This window comes from Triturus cristatus, chromosome 1_2 (genome assembly GCF_964204655.1).
Source record: "Triturus cristatus chromosome 1_2, aTriCri1.1, whole genome shotgun sequence".
Classification (NCBI taxonomy): Eukaryota; Metazoa; Chordata; class Amphibia; order Caudata; family Salamandridae; genus Triturus; species Triturus cristatus.
Window position 1 is genome coordinate 703,584,004 of NC_140580.1, and position 13,980 is coordinate 703,597,983.

Here is a 13,980-nt window from a genome sequence, read left to right on the forward strand (position 1 = left end):
TCCAGGTCACGGACACTTGGTTGACATCATAATGTACTCCACCTGCCTCAAAATAAAAATCAAACTCGAGTTGAAGATCCAGCAGTTTTGCGCCTTCGCAACCGCAAATGGAATCCTCGCATTGTCCACCAACCATCTGTGACGCCCAACAATGCAAATCTCCATTGAAGACCTGCCCTTCGCATTGTTATGAGAACCACCGCAATGGAGACAGGCTTTGTCTACCACCAACAAGAAGCTTCAGTGATGTCTGATTCTATGCTCTGAGCGGCAACCGCTCCTTGCGCCAACAACAGTCTCCTTGTGTAAACTGCCAATGCAAAGCTCTACTTCACCTCCTCGCATATGCTTGGACTCAGAGATGGCAAAATCTCCAGCAGGATGAACATGGTTCCTATATACAGGCCTGTGCAATCCATTGCGGTTGTCCTGAACTTGTGACTTTGACCTGGCAAAGCACAACCAAGTAACCACAATTGACGCTTTGTGCTTTATGGAGCTATTTTCACTAGAAGCGTTTACAATTCATAACTCTGGTTCTACTGAGTGGATGTTTGTTGCTTTGGTGTCATTTTTTTCCTTAAACCGCACTCTATTTTTCTAAATTGGTTTGAGATTTTTCTAGTGTTACGTTTTCACTTTATTACTGTTCGATGGCTGCAGCAATACTTTACCCATTGCCTCTTCAATCCGGACTGCTTTTGTGCCAAGTTACCAGAGGTTTATTTAATTACTTTAGTGTGCCAACCTGATAAGGATTGGATTTATTATGTGAATGGGGCTTCTGCCCTTCTCGACTCATAACCAAATTTCACACACTATTGCTTTTTGAGTGATTCTGAATCTGGCTGGATACAGTTTGGGATACTTCCAAGTCTTCCGTTTTGCACATTAAGTCTAGCACTTTTTCCATCCTGAGAAGCCTTGCTCTTATCTCATTCATATAATCTTCTACATCATAGACACACCACTCCAGTCTCAGGATAGTGTTGTAAAGGAAGATACAGAGTCCATCTGTACATGTAGGATACTTCTTTATTAGTAGCTTGGTTCAAGTATAGGAGAAGATGGATGGTACAAAGACAGCCCCACCAGGAGCAGGCTCCTAACAGCTCAGCCTGAGTTGACTAACTGACACTCTAACACAGAGAGACACTCAGGCATTCTATGATGTCATGGAACATTCTGTTAGAGCAGTACAGTGGAGAATAGTAGACAAGTAATTTACTACAGATAGCCATGGAGAATAGCAGGTATATTGAATGGAAAATGACAGAGGCAGATATTATGGGGGCATCTGAGGAGGGTTCCTTCTGTGTGTAGGATGGGCTCTGAGGTTGGTCAGACCAATGTGTGTACTCTTGGAGAGCCTTCCTGGATGACTGACTTTGGCAAACCTTCCTGATAGGTTCATTGTCTAGTGAACCTTCTCCCCTCTTCAGTATGCTGGAACATATAGTCTAAGGCCCACTGGAGTGTGTAACCTCATTAGGATACTGTGTAGAAAACTGGGGACCCATTTGTTTGATGTTATGGAATCCCAGATGGGGAGAAATCGTTGAAGTCTTCCCATGAAAGGTGTTAAATGATCAGGGGGAAGTGTAGGCAAGTCACTGTTTATTGGGGGCAGGGGAGTTGCGAGTTGGCGTGCTCTTACCTCTCCCTTTGGAATTCTTTCCTCTGTACCCTCCTCTGTAAAAGCCTCTAGAGGACTACAGTTGCGTGTTTGATTTATATGAGGAAGCATTAGGGTCTGAGGATGTAGTTTTTGACCCTGCCCTATAAAATGAGCAGCTAAAGGAGCCTCTGCTTGAAGGGGCCTGAAGCGCTTCCATTGATTTCCCCACGTCTGTGTCTTTTTTCATCTTTTCGAAAGCCTATCTACGTGAGGTCCGAAAAGATGTTGCTTGTCAAAGGGGTATTTAAAATAGATTGCTGGACTCCTGGCTTAAAACCTGAAATCCTAAGCCGGGCATGTCGACGAAAAAGAGTGCTTGTGTTAACTTCTCTCGCTGCAGTGTCAGTAGCATCTAGAGCATATCTAATAGAAGAATTAGATATAAGTTTTCCTTCTTGGACTAGCTCTTGTGCCTTTTTCTTGTGCTCTTCTGGGAGGTAATGAAGTAGGCCTTCCATCTCGTCCCAGTGTGTCCTGTCATACCTAGCTAGTAGGCCCTGCGTGTTTGCATTACGCCAGTGGTTCACGGCTTGAGCAGCCACTCTTTTACCGGATGCGTCACTTAATTTAGACTCTTTGTCCGAGGGAAGTGCATCTCCAGAGGTCCATGAGTTTTCTCTTTTACAATCATTAGAAACTACCAGTGAGTCTAAGGGTAGCTGTCCTTTAATAAAAATAGCATCAGATGGTGATGGTTTGTATTTCTTGTCAATCCTAGGTGTCAAAATACGGGCATGAACAGGGTCCTTAAAAATCTCATCTGCATGCCTTATCATGCCTTTCAGCATATGGGGACTCTGACTAGTCCTATTTGATGACCCTAGTGTCTCAAATAAAAAGTCATCACCTAACGTCTCTTTGTGCAGTCTAACCCCATGATAAGTTGCTGCCCTTGAAATCAGATCTTGAAAGATACATTATCATCTGGAGGTGATGGTTTTGCAGGGTATAAATCTGGATAATTATCCATGGGTGGATCAATATTGTAATCAATTATGGATCTGTTTGTAAAGGAACATCGTCATCATCATATACATTAGGCTGTGTATGAGGAGACCCCTGAGGTGTTATGTGCAGTGGATCTGAGGCTGGCAGTTGTGATAATGGTGAAGATGGGGATGGCAAAGTGGGATGTATAGGACTTGCAGCAATGTCTTTCTTCTTCTTAAGAGGAATCTTATACCCAGTGTCCTCTGAAGTAACGTTCCTTTTTGAAGGAGTTTTAGTTAAGTGTGTCCAGTATCTGGGTTGATGTATAGCTTTTTCTGTTTCGGGTCTAATCTGTCCTTCATGACATCTAAGATCGGTTGTGGGGGATCTGGGAGATAAACCTTTGATTTTGGTGCCGAATATTTCGGTGCCGACCCGGACTTGTCCTATTTATCCTTCGAATTGGAAGATTTCGGCTCGGAACCAGATTTGTCTTTCAGAGTGGAATGCTTCGGATCCCAAAACGATCAAACTCAACTCAATCCAGAGCGAAAGGCTTGACTATTTGTTTCGGTGCCGGGCCGGAGAGCGGCGCGTCGGAATCATTGTCTCAGTGCGGACCAAGGCTCGAAGGCAGAGGTGGTGCTGAAGCCTTATGTTTAGTGGAGGAGAGTTTATGGGGTAAGTGGGGCTTTAGTACTCACTGCACCCTGTCCGGCTGGAACGTCCTCAGACTCCAATTCAATTTCTTAGTCGGAATCCCATTCAGGGATCGAGAAGGTCCCTTCTTCCGCAGCTGTCGCTTCTTCCTGTTCGAATTCTTCAAGATATCCGGAGTATGTTGAGTGCTCTGGCGCATTTGACGTTGATCCCGAAGGGTCTTTTTCCATCGAAACAACCGACAAGCCTCGCAATGTTCTTCCTTGTGCTCCGCTGAGAGGCACAAGTTGTAGACTTGGTGTAGGTCGGTGCGAGGGTATTTCGAGTGGCACTGAGGAAAGAACTGATATGGAGTCCGTTCCATCGGCAGAAGGCTGGACCGTCACAGCTAAGCCCGAAGGCTACCCACTATGCTTTTGACCGAAGATGGGACTTTCCCGATCAAATCGGTACTCTGAGAGAGGGAAAATAAGTACGATAACAATACAGTTGAGGGTACAGTGGATTGCGCACCAAAGGACGGTTTCAAACCGGAGCGCACCAATACATGTCTGAACCCGATGGCAGATAGCAAACAAACTAACAATGGAGTCGATACCCATGCACTCTATCACCGGAAGGAGGAGTCACTTTACCTTGTGACTGGGAAAGACTTCCTCGAAGAAAAACAACTTGCCAACATCCAGACCCAACACTAGATGGCACGATTATGCAAAGCTTGTGTATCTACAGCACACATGCCTTGAACACAGTTTTTCAACCAGATAGTTGGAAACAGCATTGAACCAAACCCATAATGCTTAGGTATCATTGTTTCATCTACATAACCCATTGATCATTTCTGTTATGAAAACATGCTTATTTTGGAATTTTGACAAGTTTCCTTACTGTGAACCGGATTAGTGAGATCAACTGTGTAGCTAAACAGAAGCAGGCGAGTTTGAAAAAAGTATACAGCAGTACCCCTTTTAAAAGCAACACTATTAAATAAAATGTGCAATCACTTTACCTGTCCTTCCTTCTCTCTCCAGTGGTTACAGGGCTGACCGAAATTCTCGGCAGAGTAGAGAGTGAATTTTGAGACTGGTTGCTAGAAAAGGAGGACGTCTCAAGGTTTAGTGAGGATTGCGGTGGTGTAGTCAGGCTAGGACTGCTGCGTTCGGAATGAGACACTGAACCTTAACAGAAAAATGGATGAAAATAAATTTTAAGTAAATTAAAATGGTGATAGTGCAAGAGGCGGAGTTCAGATCATCTCATTGCTGATTTGACAAACTTGCCAAAGACTATAATTCCAATAACTATGCTGACCACTCTTGTCCACACTATGCATCACCCGAGTGCTGAACATCTTACTTGCAGTTTAAGAGTTCACAATGACTCTCCAATGAGCAATTGTTTTAATAGCAGCTGTGCACTACCATGATATGTGAACACCAGTCTGGAAATGTTTGCTGCAAACCACATATGAAGTGCTCTAACATGCCAGCATTGTTCAATACCTTTTTCTATTCTGAAGATGAATGTAAAAAAAACATTTTTGCTGCTGGGTGCATGTAAATGAGTTCCACCATATCCGCTTTTCAAGCACCGCTTATAGACCACCTGTTCCTTGTGTCAATATTGTGAGCTCTTTATGGCCTTTCCTCATAGTGGCCAAGCTCAATCCTGTATTGCATCTCACGCCTTTTCCAGCATATCAACATCCCTCTATTTCCCACTATACCTAAATCCACTCTTCCTTCTTTCCCCTTCAGACTGGTGCTTGCTGCCCAATCTGCCCTGCTATGCAACCCATAACACATACCCGCCCGCTTCCCCAAAGCTTGTGCTCTTGCTACTGATGGGGTGATGTCTACCTCATACTCTGCACTTTTGAATCTTCATCTATCTGTACACTGCAATACTCCTCTCTGATCCTCTATGCAGACCGCCTTCTTCAAGCTGAACCTATCTCTCTCTGGTATTTCCAACACTGGCCATGGCTCTCTAATATTTGATTTTTATCAGCAAACATGTTGCTTCCTACATAATGTACCCCAACCGGGCACTAACAGAATATTCATGCCTTCTAAGCTCTGAAGGCTTTCACACTATTTTGCTTACATTTAAAGGCCAATGTTCAAAGATGCTACATCAAATTTAAAAAACTTGAATAGTTCTATCAACTACTGCATCAAGCAAGATGGTGTCTTAGCAACAGTAAAAGCTCAACGTCCCTTACAATTATCAGCATTCAGCCACGCTGCTCTAACTTTAATAGAATTAGTCATGTCAAAGGTCTATCTTTTCTACTCTAACCAATAGCCCTGCAATTCAGTTGATCAGTCAGTCATATAGTCTTTATTTCGATAAAATTTCATCAAGAAAGACATTTTACAGTCATAAAATTTAAAATACAATATCATAAAAAACAGGAAAAGACATAAACCTTAAAACACGGGAGAGGGAAGTCACAGCATCACACCAGGCAACTATTAAGTCTTGTTACGGATAATGCAAACCCAGCCAAGGAATTTAGCCACAGCGATTACAACACATTCACTCGTGTCGAAACGCAGAATGTTAAGGGCTACAAAACCCTGCCGGGTGCCCATATTCTGGCAAAGAGGTTTAAGCCATTTAGCCCGAGGTGCAATGTAAGCCGGGCAGGCAAAGAATATGTGACCGACAGAATCGACACAATCCGAGCACCACCTACAGGTATCACAAAAGCCACCCTTCCATTTTTTAGTGAATGAATCGGTGGGTAAGGAACCTACCCTGAATTGGTGGTATAGTTTCCTGTCACTAGGCCTGGTGATGGTATCCCAATACTCTTCAAGAACAGGGGTTTGTTTAAATCCAAGGAACTTGCCAGTCAGGGACTCAGGGGAAGCAGATAAAATGTGCTTTTGGGAAATCATAGACCAGTAAAGGGTCTTAAAGCTTTGTTTCGGGGGAAAAGAGCTGTTAGCTGGGTCAGACCACAGAGTACCTAAACCCATAGAGTCCAATAAGAGACTAACATGTTTACACCAGGGGAGGTCGCCCGCCCCCAAAATACAACGAACATCCATAAAAGCTTTGGCAAAGGGGGCCAATTCAGGGACTGTCCATAGCCTCCTCCAATAAGCCAGAGGTTTAAACCTGGCAATATCATCAAACGAGTAACAACCAAGGTCCAAAAAAAGTGGTTTCACTGGAGTTGAGCTGGGGAGTCCCGTTAACTTTCAAAAAAATTTGTTTTGGGCTTTAACCAGGGAAGAACGATCTGTATAACCCCATAATTCAGCACCATATAAAATTGCTGAGTTGATCCTGGCTTCGAATATTTTGATAGGAGGACCTATCATTTTTGCCTGGGATTGTTTTTGTTCCTTGATCAGACAGCCCGATAGTTGGGCAAATTTAAGAGAAAGAGCGTCAATTTGAGGTCCCCAGTTCAACTTGTTTTCAAACAATACGCCCAGGTAGGTCATAACATTTGTACGTTCCAGAACACCGCTATCCATGGACAAGCTGAACCTATCTCTCTCTGGTATTTCCAACACTGGCCATGGCTCTCTAATATTTGATTTTTATCAGCAAACATGTTGCTTCCTACATAATGTACCCCAACCGGGCACTAACAGAATATTCATGCCTTCTAAGCTCTGAAGGCTTTCACACTATTTTGATTACATTTAAAGGCTAATGTTCAAAGATGCTACATCAAATTTAAAAAACTTGAATAGTTCTATCAACTACTGCATCAAGCAAGATGGTGTCTTAGCAACAGTAAAAGCTCAACGTCCCTTACAATTACCAGCATTCAGCCACGATGCTCTAACTTTCACAGAATTAGTCATGTCAAAGGTCTATCTTTTCTACTCTAACCAATAGCCCTGCAATTCAGTTGATCAGTCATACTAAGTGTAGACTCTGACCAAATCCCTTCAACTTTGAAATCTTAGTCCAGTTCAGCACAAGTCAAGATTCTTGCTGCACTCCAACATTAAGAATACAAATCTAGCAAACAACATTTCTAAATCAAAAAACATGATCAACATGCACCTTTCACATTGGGTAAGTTTAAGTGCAATACCTCTGCAGTAAGGTCAGAACTGCTCACCTGGTTCCACTCAATCTCCATACCTGGGGGTGTAGATTGCAAGCATTTTGGGCCCTGTTGCTGTGACAGATGTTTCACCCGAAAAGCTGGACAGAGCAAAGGGTAAATTCTCACAATCAGTAAGCCAGAATACCACACTCTGTTGGCTATCAGGTTGACTGGAATTCAGACCTTCCTGACCGTCTTTGAAACACAGGGCAGGAGTGGCAGCAGTGGAAAGGCATACAGGAGGGAGGAGTTCCAGTGTATGCACAAGTTTGACAGGGAACCTTGAGGAAGAATCTCTAGCATGCAGTAACTGACAATATGAGTTATCTGCGTTGACAAAAAGGTCTACCTGAGGCAAGCCCCACTGGGCGAAGATTTCTTAAACCACCCCTGGGTGTCAATGCCATTTGTGGTCCGCCAGATGAAGACTGCTGAGCTTGTCTACCGAAGCATTTAGCGAGCCTAGCAAATGAATGACTGTAAGAGCCCCCTTAGAGGGCGAGCCACCACCTACATCTCAGCACTTCTTGGCACAGTGCCAATGACCCCCAAACTATGATGGCATCTTGCTGTAGCATATCATGGTTATGTTGTCCAACAGTACTTGGATCAGCTTATCTTTGATGTACCTGAGAAAGGCCTGCAGGGCTAATTGAAATGTGTGCAGCTTCTGAAGGTAGATATGGTGCTGCATGGAAAACCAAAGGTCCCAGATTGCAACTTCATCCAGGTGACAACCACTAGCCCAGACAAGATGCAACCATCATTACTGTGAGCTCTGAGTGAGCCATGGAGAACGATCTGCTGCAGATCAAGTCGGCATCTACCATCTGCCACTGAAGGTAACTGCCTACATCGTCTTAGATACAGATGTTGTCCAAGAATCAACCCAATGCTGAGCCCTTTGCATGCATTGGGTAAACGTAGATCTTGCATATGCCAGCGGGTACAGAGAACTAGTACAATGCATGAGGCAAGGAGACTAAGAAGCCTTAGAACCATCCATGCTAGAACAAGTGACTGAGCTTGAAATATCTGGGTCTGGCAGTTAAGGCTGGACTGTTTCCATGGGGGAAAGGGTCAAGACTGATTTGCATATGGGTGGGTCTAAACTGGAATGGTGTGGCGTGCAAAAACAAATGATTTTAACCCAGATCTGTGACTGGGGGTGAATGTTTGATTAATTCAGCATCATCTGTTCTTTTTGCATTTGTCGTCCTAAGTGGGAAGGGTATTTCCAGACGTGGGTCCCGTGCTTGCTACGCCACCAGATTCAAGCTAGCCTGGCTAATGAGAGGTGTTACCCCGAAACTGGTCCCAGGATGCTAGTTTCTGGTCGAGGGAGGACATGGCCTGGCAGTTTAGGCTGGACTGTTCCCATGGGGAACAGGGTCAAGACTTACTTGCATATTGCTGTGTCTAAACTGGAGTGGCATGGCGTGCAACAAAAAAACCAAGGGATTTAACCCAGATCTGTGACTGGGGGTGAATGTTTGATTAATTCAGCATTCTGTCCATTGTCTGTTCTTTTTGCACTAGCTTGAAATATTAGCATCATACGTTGAATCTTCCAGGCTCGCTACAAAGGTTGAAAGACGGTGTCGTCAGGACGGATAAAGTTAAAGAAATCCTCTGAGCTTTTATTGATAGAGAACACCAAAAAGGACAGCAAGGAAACTGCTTTCTGCAGGTGGTCCGTGATGGAACTGCAGTGGTCTCGCAGTCAGCCCATGAAAGAGGTGTGGAATCCATTTTATTTAAGGTTCCATTTTGTGACATTGAATAAGAGCAAGCCTGAAGATGGAGCACAGGCTGTTGGCCTTTAAGTGAACTTTAATTGTCTGCACTTTTGCTGTAACCGCAAGGCCTTGAGAAATGACCAAGTCACAAGTATATGTGACAAGCTGTTACTATGCTTCTCTTGTTGATTTCATAAATTAATACTCAAGTATAGCGAAGGACAATTTTATGATTAATGATTGGATAAATGAGTGGAAAACCTTACTGTTCAACTGAGCAACTAGCTCTCATTGGCTGTCTATCATTTGTGCAATATGTTTTTTAATCTATAAAAACCCATATTAACTTCTGCAGTTTGAGCGGAGCCGCATGGCACCTGTTTCTTAAGCAGCTGTTAAATAATAAGATACATTGGAAATCCAACAGCCTCATTTCTTTATTTTTAAACTTCTCATAGGTATGGGAAAACGAGTATCCCAGACCAGCGAGGGCAGGCCACAAAAACTGGCATAACTTTCGTAAACCCTCAGGATGCCAAGGTGAGGCTAAATGTTGGACTAGCAAACGGAAAGTGCTCAAATGCTACCATGAAACAAAGGAAACATCTGCAGTATTGTAGGTTGGATATATAAAAGTACGTATCCTCCAAGTCCAAGACTCCATCAAGTCCTCATGACCTAGGTAGGCGGTGGCCTGGAGCGGCCATATTTAGTTTATCCTTTCAAAGAAAAGTGTTCAAGAATATCTGGCTATTGCTTTTTGGCTCCAAATAGTAGAACGAATCGCATACTGTGCCATTTTCCTTTTCCGGGACTCTCCATGCCACCCTTGTCCATCAGTTATAGAACTTTCTCCAAAAAAGCCATCAAAAAGCATATCAATAAAAGAAATCTCTATGTCTCCACAAAACCTGTGGTACGCATACATGCATGACGTCGGATCACAGCACTGGTGTCTACACAAGACCCAAGTAATTTGTTGTGTCTAGACTGGCTTCAAAATGTAGTTAGAAGCAGCTTGACCATCATAAAATGTATGAATGTTTTACTGAATTCCACAGGAAACGTCTGCAAAATATTGCTGGCGCTATCCAAAACAGCAAGTGTATAATACCCTAGCAGGCATAAGGCACATTCAGAGACCTTAAAGAAATTGACAAAGGAGAATCCCTGATGCCAAAAGTGGCAATGTATTTTTGCTCCGAGCCTGGCCAATTTGTATGTACATCTATTTGAGGAACAACATGTTCTCGACCACAGCAACCCCTTTTTACATCATGTGGTGCTGTGGAAGAGATATATAGATGACATTTTGGTAGTATGGCGTGGTACCCCGGATGAACTTAAGGCATTTCATGAATGGCTTAACGGACAAAATCGTTTCTTGAAATTCACAGTAGAGTACAGTCACCTTCAACTATCGTTTTTGGATATTAGTATATTTCCTAAGGATGGCAAACTGGGTTGTGAGCTGTATAAGAAACCAATGGCAAAAAACTCTCTGTTGGCTTTTCATAGCCATCATCCCAAAGCCCTTCGTGAGAACTTACCAGTAGGACAGTTCCTAAGATTGCGTAGGAACTGTTCTGAAAAATCCCTGTTTGACAAACATGCAACGATTTTGTCAGAACAACTCAAAGAATGAGACTACCCGATACGTCTGGTAAAGCAAGCTTGGAAACGAGCTGCAAACAACAATCGAGATGCACTATTGAGCCCTCGTTGTGAAAAAGACCAAAGTGACAGACTTACCTTTGTGACCACTTTCAGTACACTGTCCAATCAAGTACAAAAAACTGTAAGGAGGCATTGGAAGATACTTAACGTAGCCACCGATAAACTACCACTACCGCTTTTTTCCTTCAAGAGGGGTCCAAGTCTGCGTGATAGTTTAGTTCACACTAGACCTAAGAGTGGCAACATGATTGCTGAGAACACCAATACGTTATGGGACCTTCCTCAGTTTCAAGGACATCATCCCTGTGGTTGTTGCAATGCCTGTCCCCAAACCAAAAAAACGACTTCAGTAGATATTGGCACAACTCGCCCGTGGATTCTTAAGACACACACTAATTGCAATATAGACAAGGTGATCTATATGATTACTTGTCCATGCTCACTAAGGTACATTGGCTACACCACAAGTAAAATAAAACTAAGGATAAGTGAGCATAAGAGAATTATACGTTGTAACAAACAGTCAACTGGTCTCACTAACCATTTTTTAAATCTGAAACACAAACCAGAAGAAATGCAGTGGGTAGTTCTTGAACGACCATTCATACCTTCACACATCACTGATATAGCCAAATTCCTTTTCACAAGGAACAGAAATGGGTTTTTCGCTTGAAATGCGATGTGAATGGCCTCAATGATGAGATACCATGGATCTCGCTATAAAGGTACTTGATACATTTTTCATCTTTTTCATCTATGATTCATCATATTTGCGAACTCAGAACATCTTTATGCATACATCACTATGAGTAGTGTTTTTTAAGAAAATAGTATCAACCATAACTATCAGCTACTACATCTGATTATCAATGTTTCAAGCCCGTTTGGCCACCAAACATATCTGTAAGCGGAGTGTAATTTTTAGATAAATCTGTAAGGATGCACTATCTTTTAGGCATTGATTTAAAGTGGTAGTGATAGAACAGTAGTCTCTTGTGACACTACTCCCTTCTTCTATGACTCTAGTCTTTCTACCATCCGAGACATATGACTGGCTGGGACCAATAGAATAGTAGTCCTCTATGACACTACTCTGGTGAGCATGTTTATTTGCAGTTAGTCCCCTGTCAATGTGTTATAATTTAACCAATACGCTAGTCTCTCTACCACCCTAGACATGTGACTTACTGGTACCAATAGAACAGTAGTTCTTCTAGACACTACTCTTTTGAGCATGTCTATTTGCAGTTAGTCCCTTATCAAGTGCTACAATTCAACTAATACGCTAGTCTTTCTACCAGCCTAGACATGTGACTAGCTAGTACCAATAGAACAGTAGTTTTCTATGACACTACTCTCTTGAGCATGTCTCTTTGGAGTCAGTCCCCTATCAGGTGTCACAATTCAACCAACACCCTAAACACGTGACTAGCTGGTACCAATAGAAGTAGTTCTCTATGACACTACTCTCTTCTTCTAAGACACTAGTCTCTCTACTTTTCTAGACATGTGACTAGCTGGTACCAATAGAACAGTAGTCTTCTACTCTCTTGAGCATGTCTATTTGTAGTTGGTCCTTTGTCCTGTGCTACTATTTAACCAATACGCTAGTCTCTTTACCATCATAGACATGTGACTAGCTGGTATTAATAGAACAGCAGTCTCCCTAGACACTACTCTTCTAAGCCTGTCAGGTGCTACCATCTAACCAATATGCTAGTCCTTCTACCACCCTAAACATGTGACACGCTGGTACCAATAGAACAGTAGTCTTCCATGACACTACTCTCTTGAGCATGTCTATTTGTAGTTAGTCCCCTGTCAGGTGCCACAATTTAACCAATACGTGAGTCTCTTCACCATGCGAAACATGTGACTAACCGGTACCAATAGAATAGTAGTCTTTCGTGACACTACTCTCTTGAGCATGTCTATTTGCAGTTAGTCCCCTGTCATGTGCTACAATTCAACCAATTAGCTACACTATTTAAGAGACACTGACAGATGCATCGGTACCTCCCCTTCGGCTTGGACAAGGAGAGGGGTACCGACGGATAGGTGAGCTTCCTTTCTTTATGTTTAGAACTTTGTACCTCAAAATGCTCAGTAGGAGACTTATTTTACCATGTTCTCCCTTTTATTTGATGCATGGCAGGTATACTATTTCACAAGCTTGCTTGTGAGTGTTTTTTTTCAAGAATATTTCTATAGACTGATATATTCAATTCTGATTTTCAAATACTATTTGTTTGAAACCTTGAGGTCAAGCAATCTGCATTGAATGGAGTCTCTATTTTTTAGGCCAGTGGTCTGTCTTCAAGGCCAACAAGGAAGTTTTATTCCCGCTTCGCCTTTGGTAGACCTTCGGATTTCTTGCAACATTGTATCCTGCGGTGTTGTACTTTGTGGTTTTCTGCTCACACCGAGCCACCGCTGCTGGTTCTTGCCGTCGCTGTGGGGAAGGAAGGAAGGGAGGAAGGAACACTACATCTCCCAAGCGCCCTCTGCTGACTCCACCTGTGCCTAGGGCCGCCCACCCGACCTCCCGCCCACTGGTTCCATATCTATCCACTACTGCTTCCGCAGCGCGGAACGCGCGCGGGAACGAGCCCGGGCGAAGTCCGGGACAAGGGCGGGACCGTCTGTGGCCGTCAGGGGCCGAGGGAGGCCGGGTCGGGCCATTCCTCTTGGTCCCATTGTGCTGTTGGTCCTGGTAAAGTCTTCCGTTACCAAGCATCTCGTGGACTAAGTGCGGATGTGCTTGCATTAGTATATAGTTATTTGCACCACTCGTCTAGCTTTGTACTACTTAACTGAGCTTATGGCCATGTCTACACGTTCGGGAAAGGGAGGTGGGTTTGGTGGGAGCACAGTTAGTGGCACCTTAGACCAATTTTTAATACGCGCCTGTTCTGTCCTCGAAAAGGAAATAGCTATCACAGAACGCCGTTTCTCTCTTGATCAGCTCAATGCTAAACGTTCGTCACTGGGCAATATAGCATTGGCTGCTTCCCCCGTCACAGAAATCAATCAAACTAATTCTATCACACTGGGGAACAACCAAAGTACGGCGTCCAGAATGGATGTAAATCTAGATAGCTCTTTAGGTCATGGCCCTTTATCACAGTCAGACCTGTCCCGTTCTCCCCTGCTGGTGATCTCAACGGCGGCCTCCGAGTCTATTGTTAACCTAGTACCTTCCCCTGATATTCCTG

The 13,980-nt window shown here is 43.5% G+C and overlaps 1 protein-coding gene across 4 annotated transcripts in view; it reads right to left on the reverse strand.

Moving 5' to 3' along the window:
* The window catches only part of DLG5 (discs large MAGUK scaffold protein 5), a 1,132,805-nt gene that overhangs the window by 475,073 nt on the left and 643,752 nt on the right, over window positions 1–13,980 (reverse strand). For all 4 annotated transcript variants that reach the window (XM_085608570.1, XM_085608569.1, XM_085608568.1 and 1 more), the window contains one exon: window positions 4,278–4,446. In XM_085608570.1, the coding sequence (XP_085464696.1) occupies window positions 4,278–4,446 (169 nt within the window). The remainder of the gene's footprint in view (window positions 1–4,277; window positions 4,447–13,980) is intronic.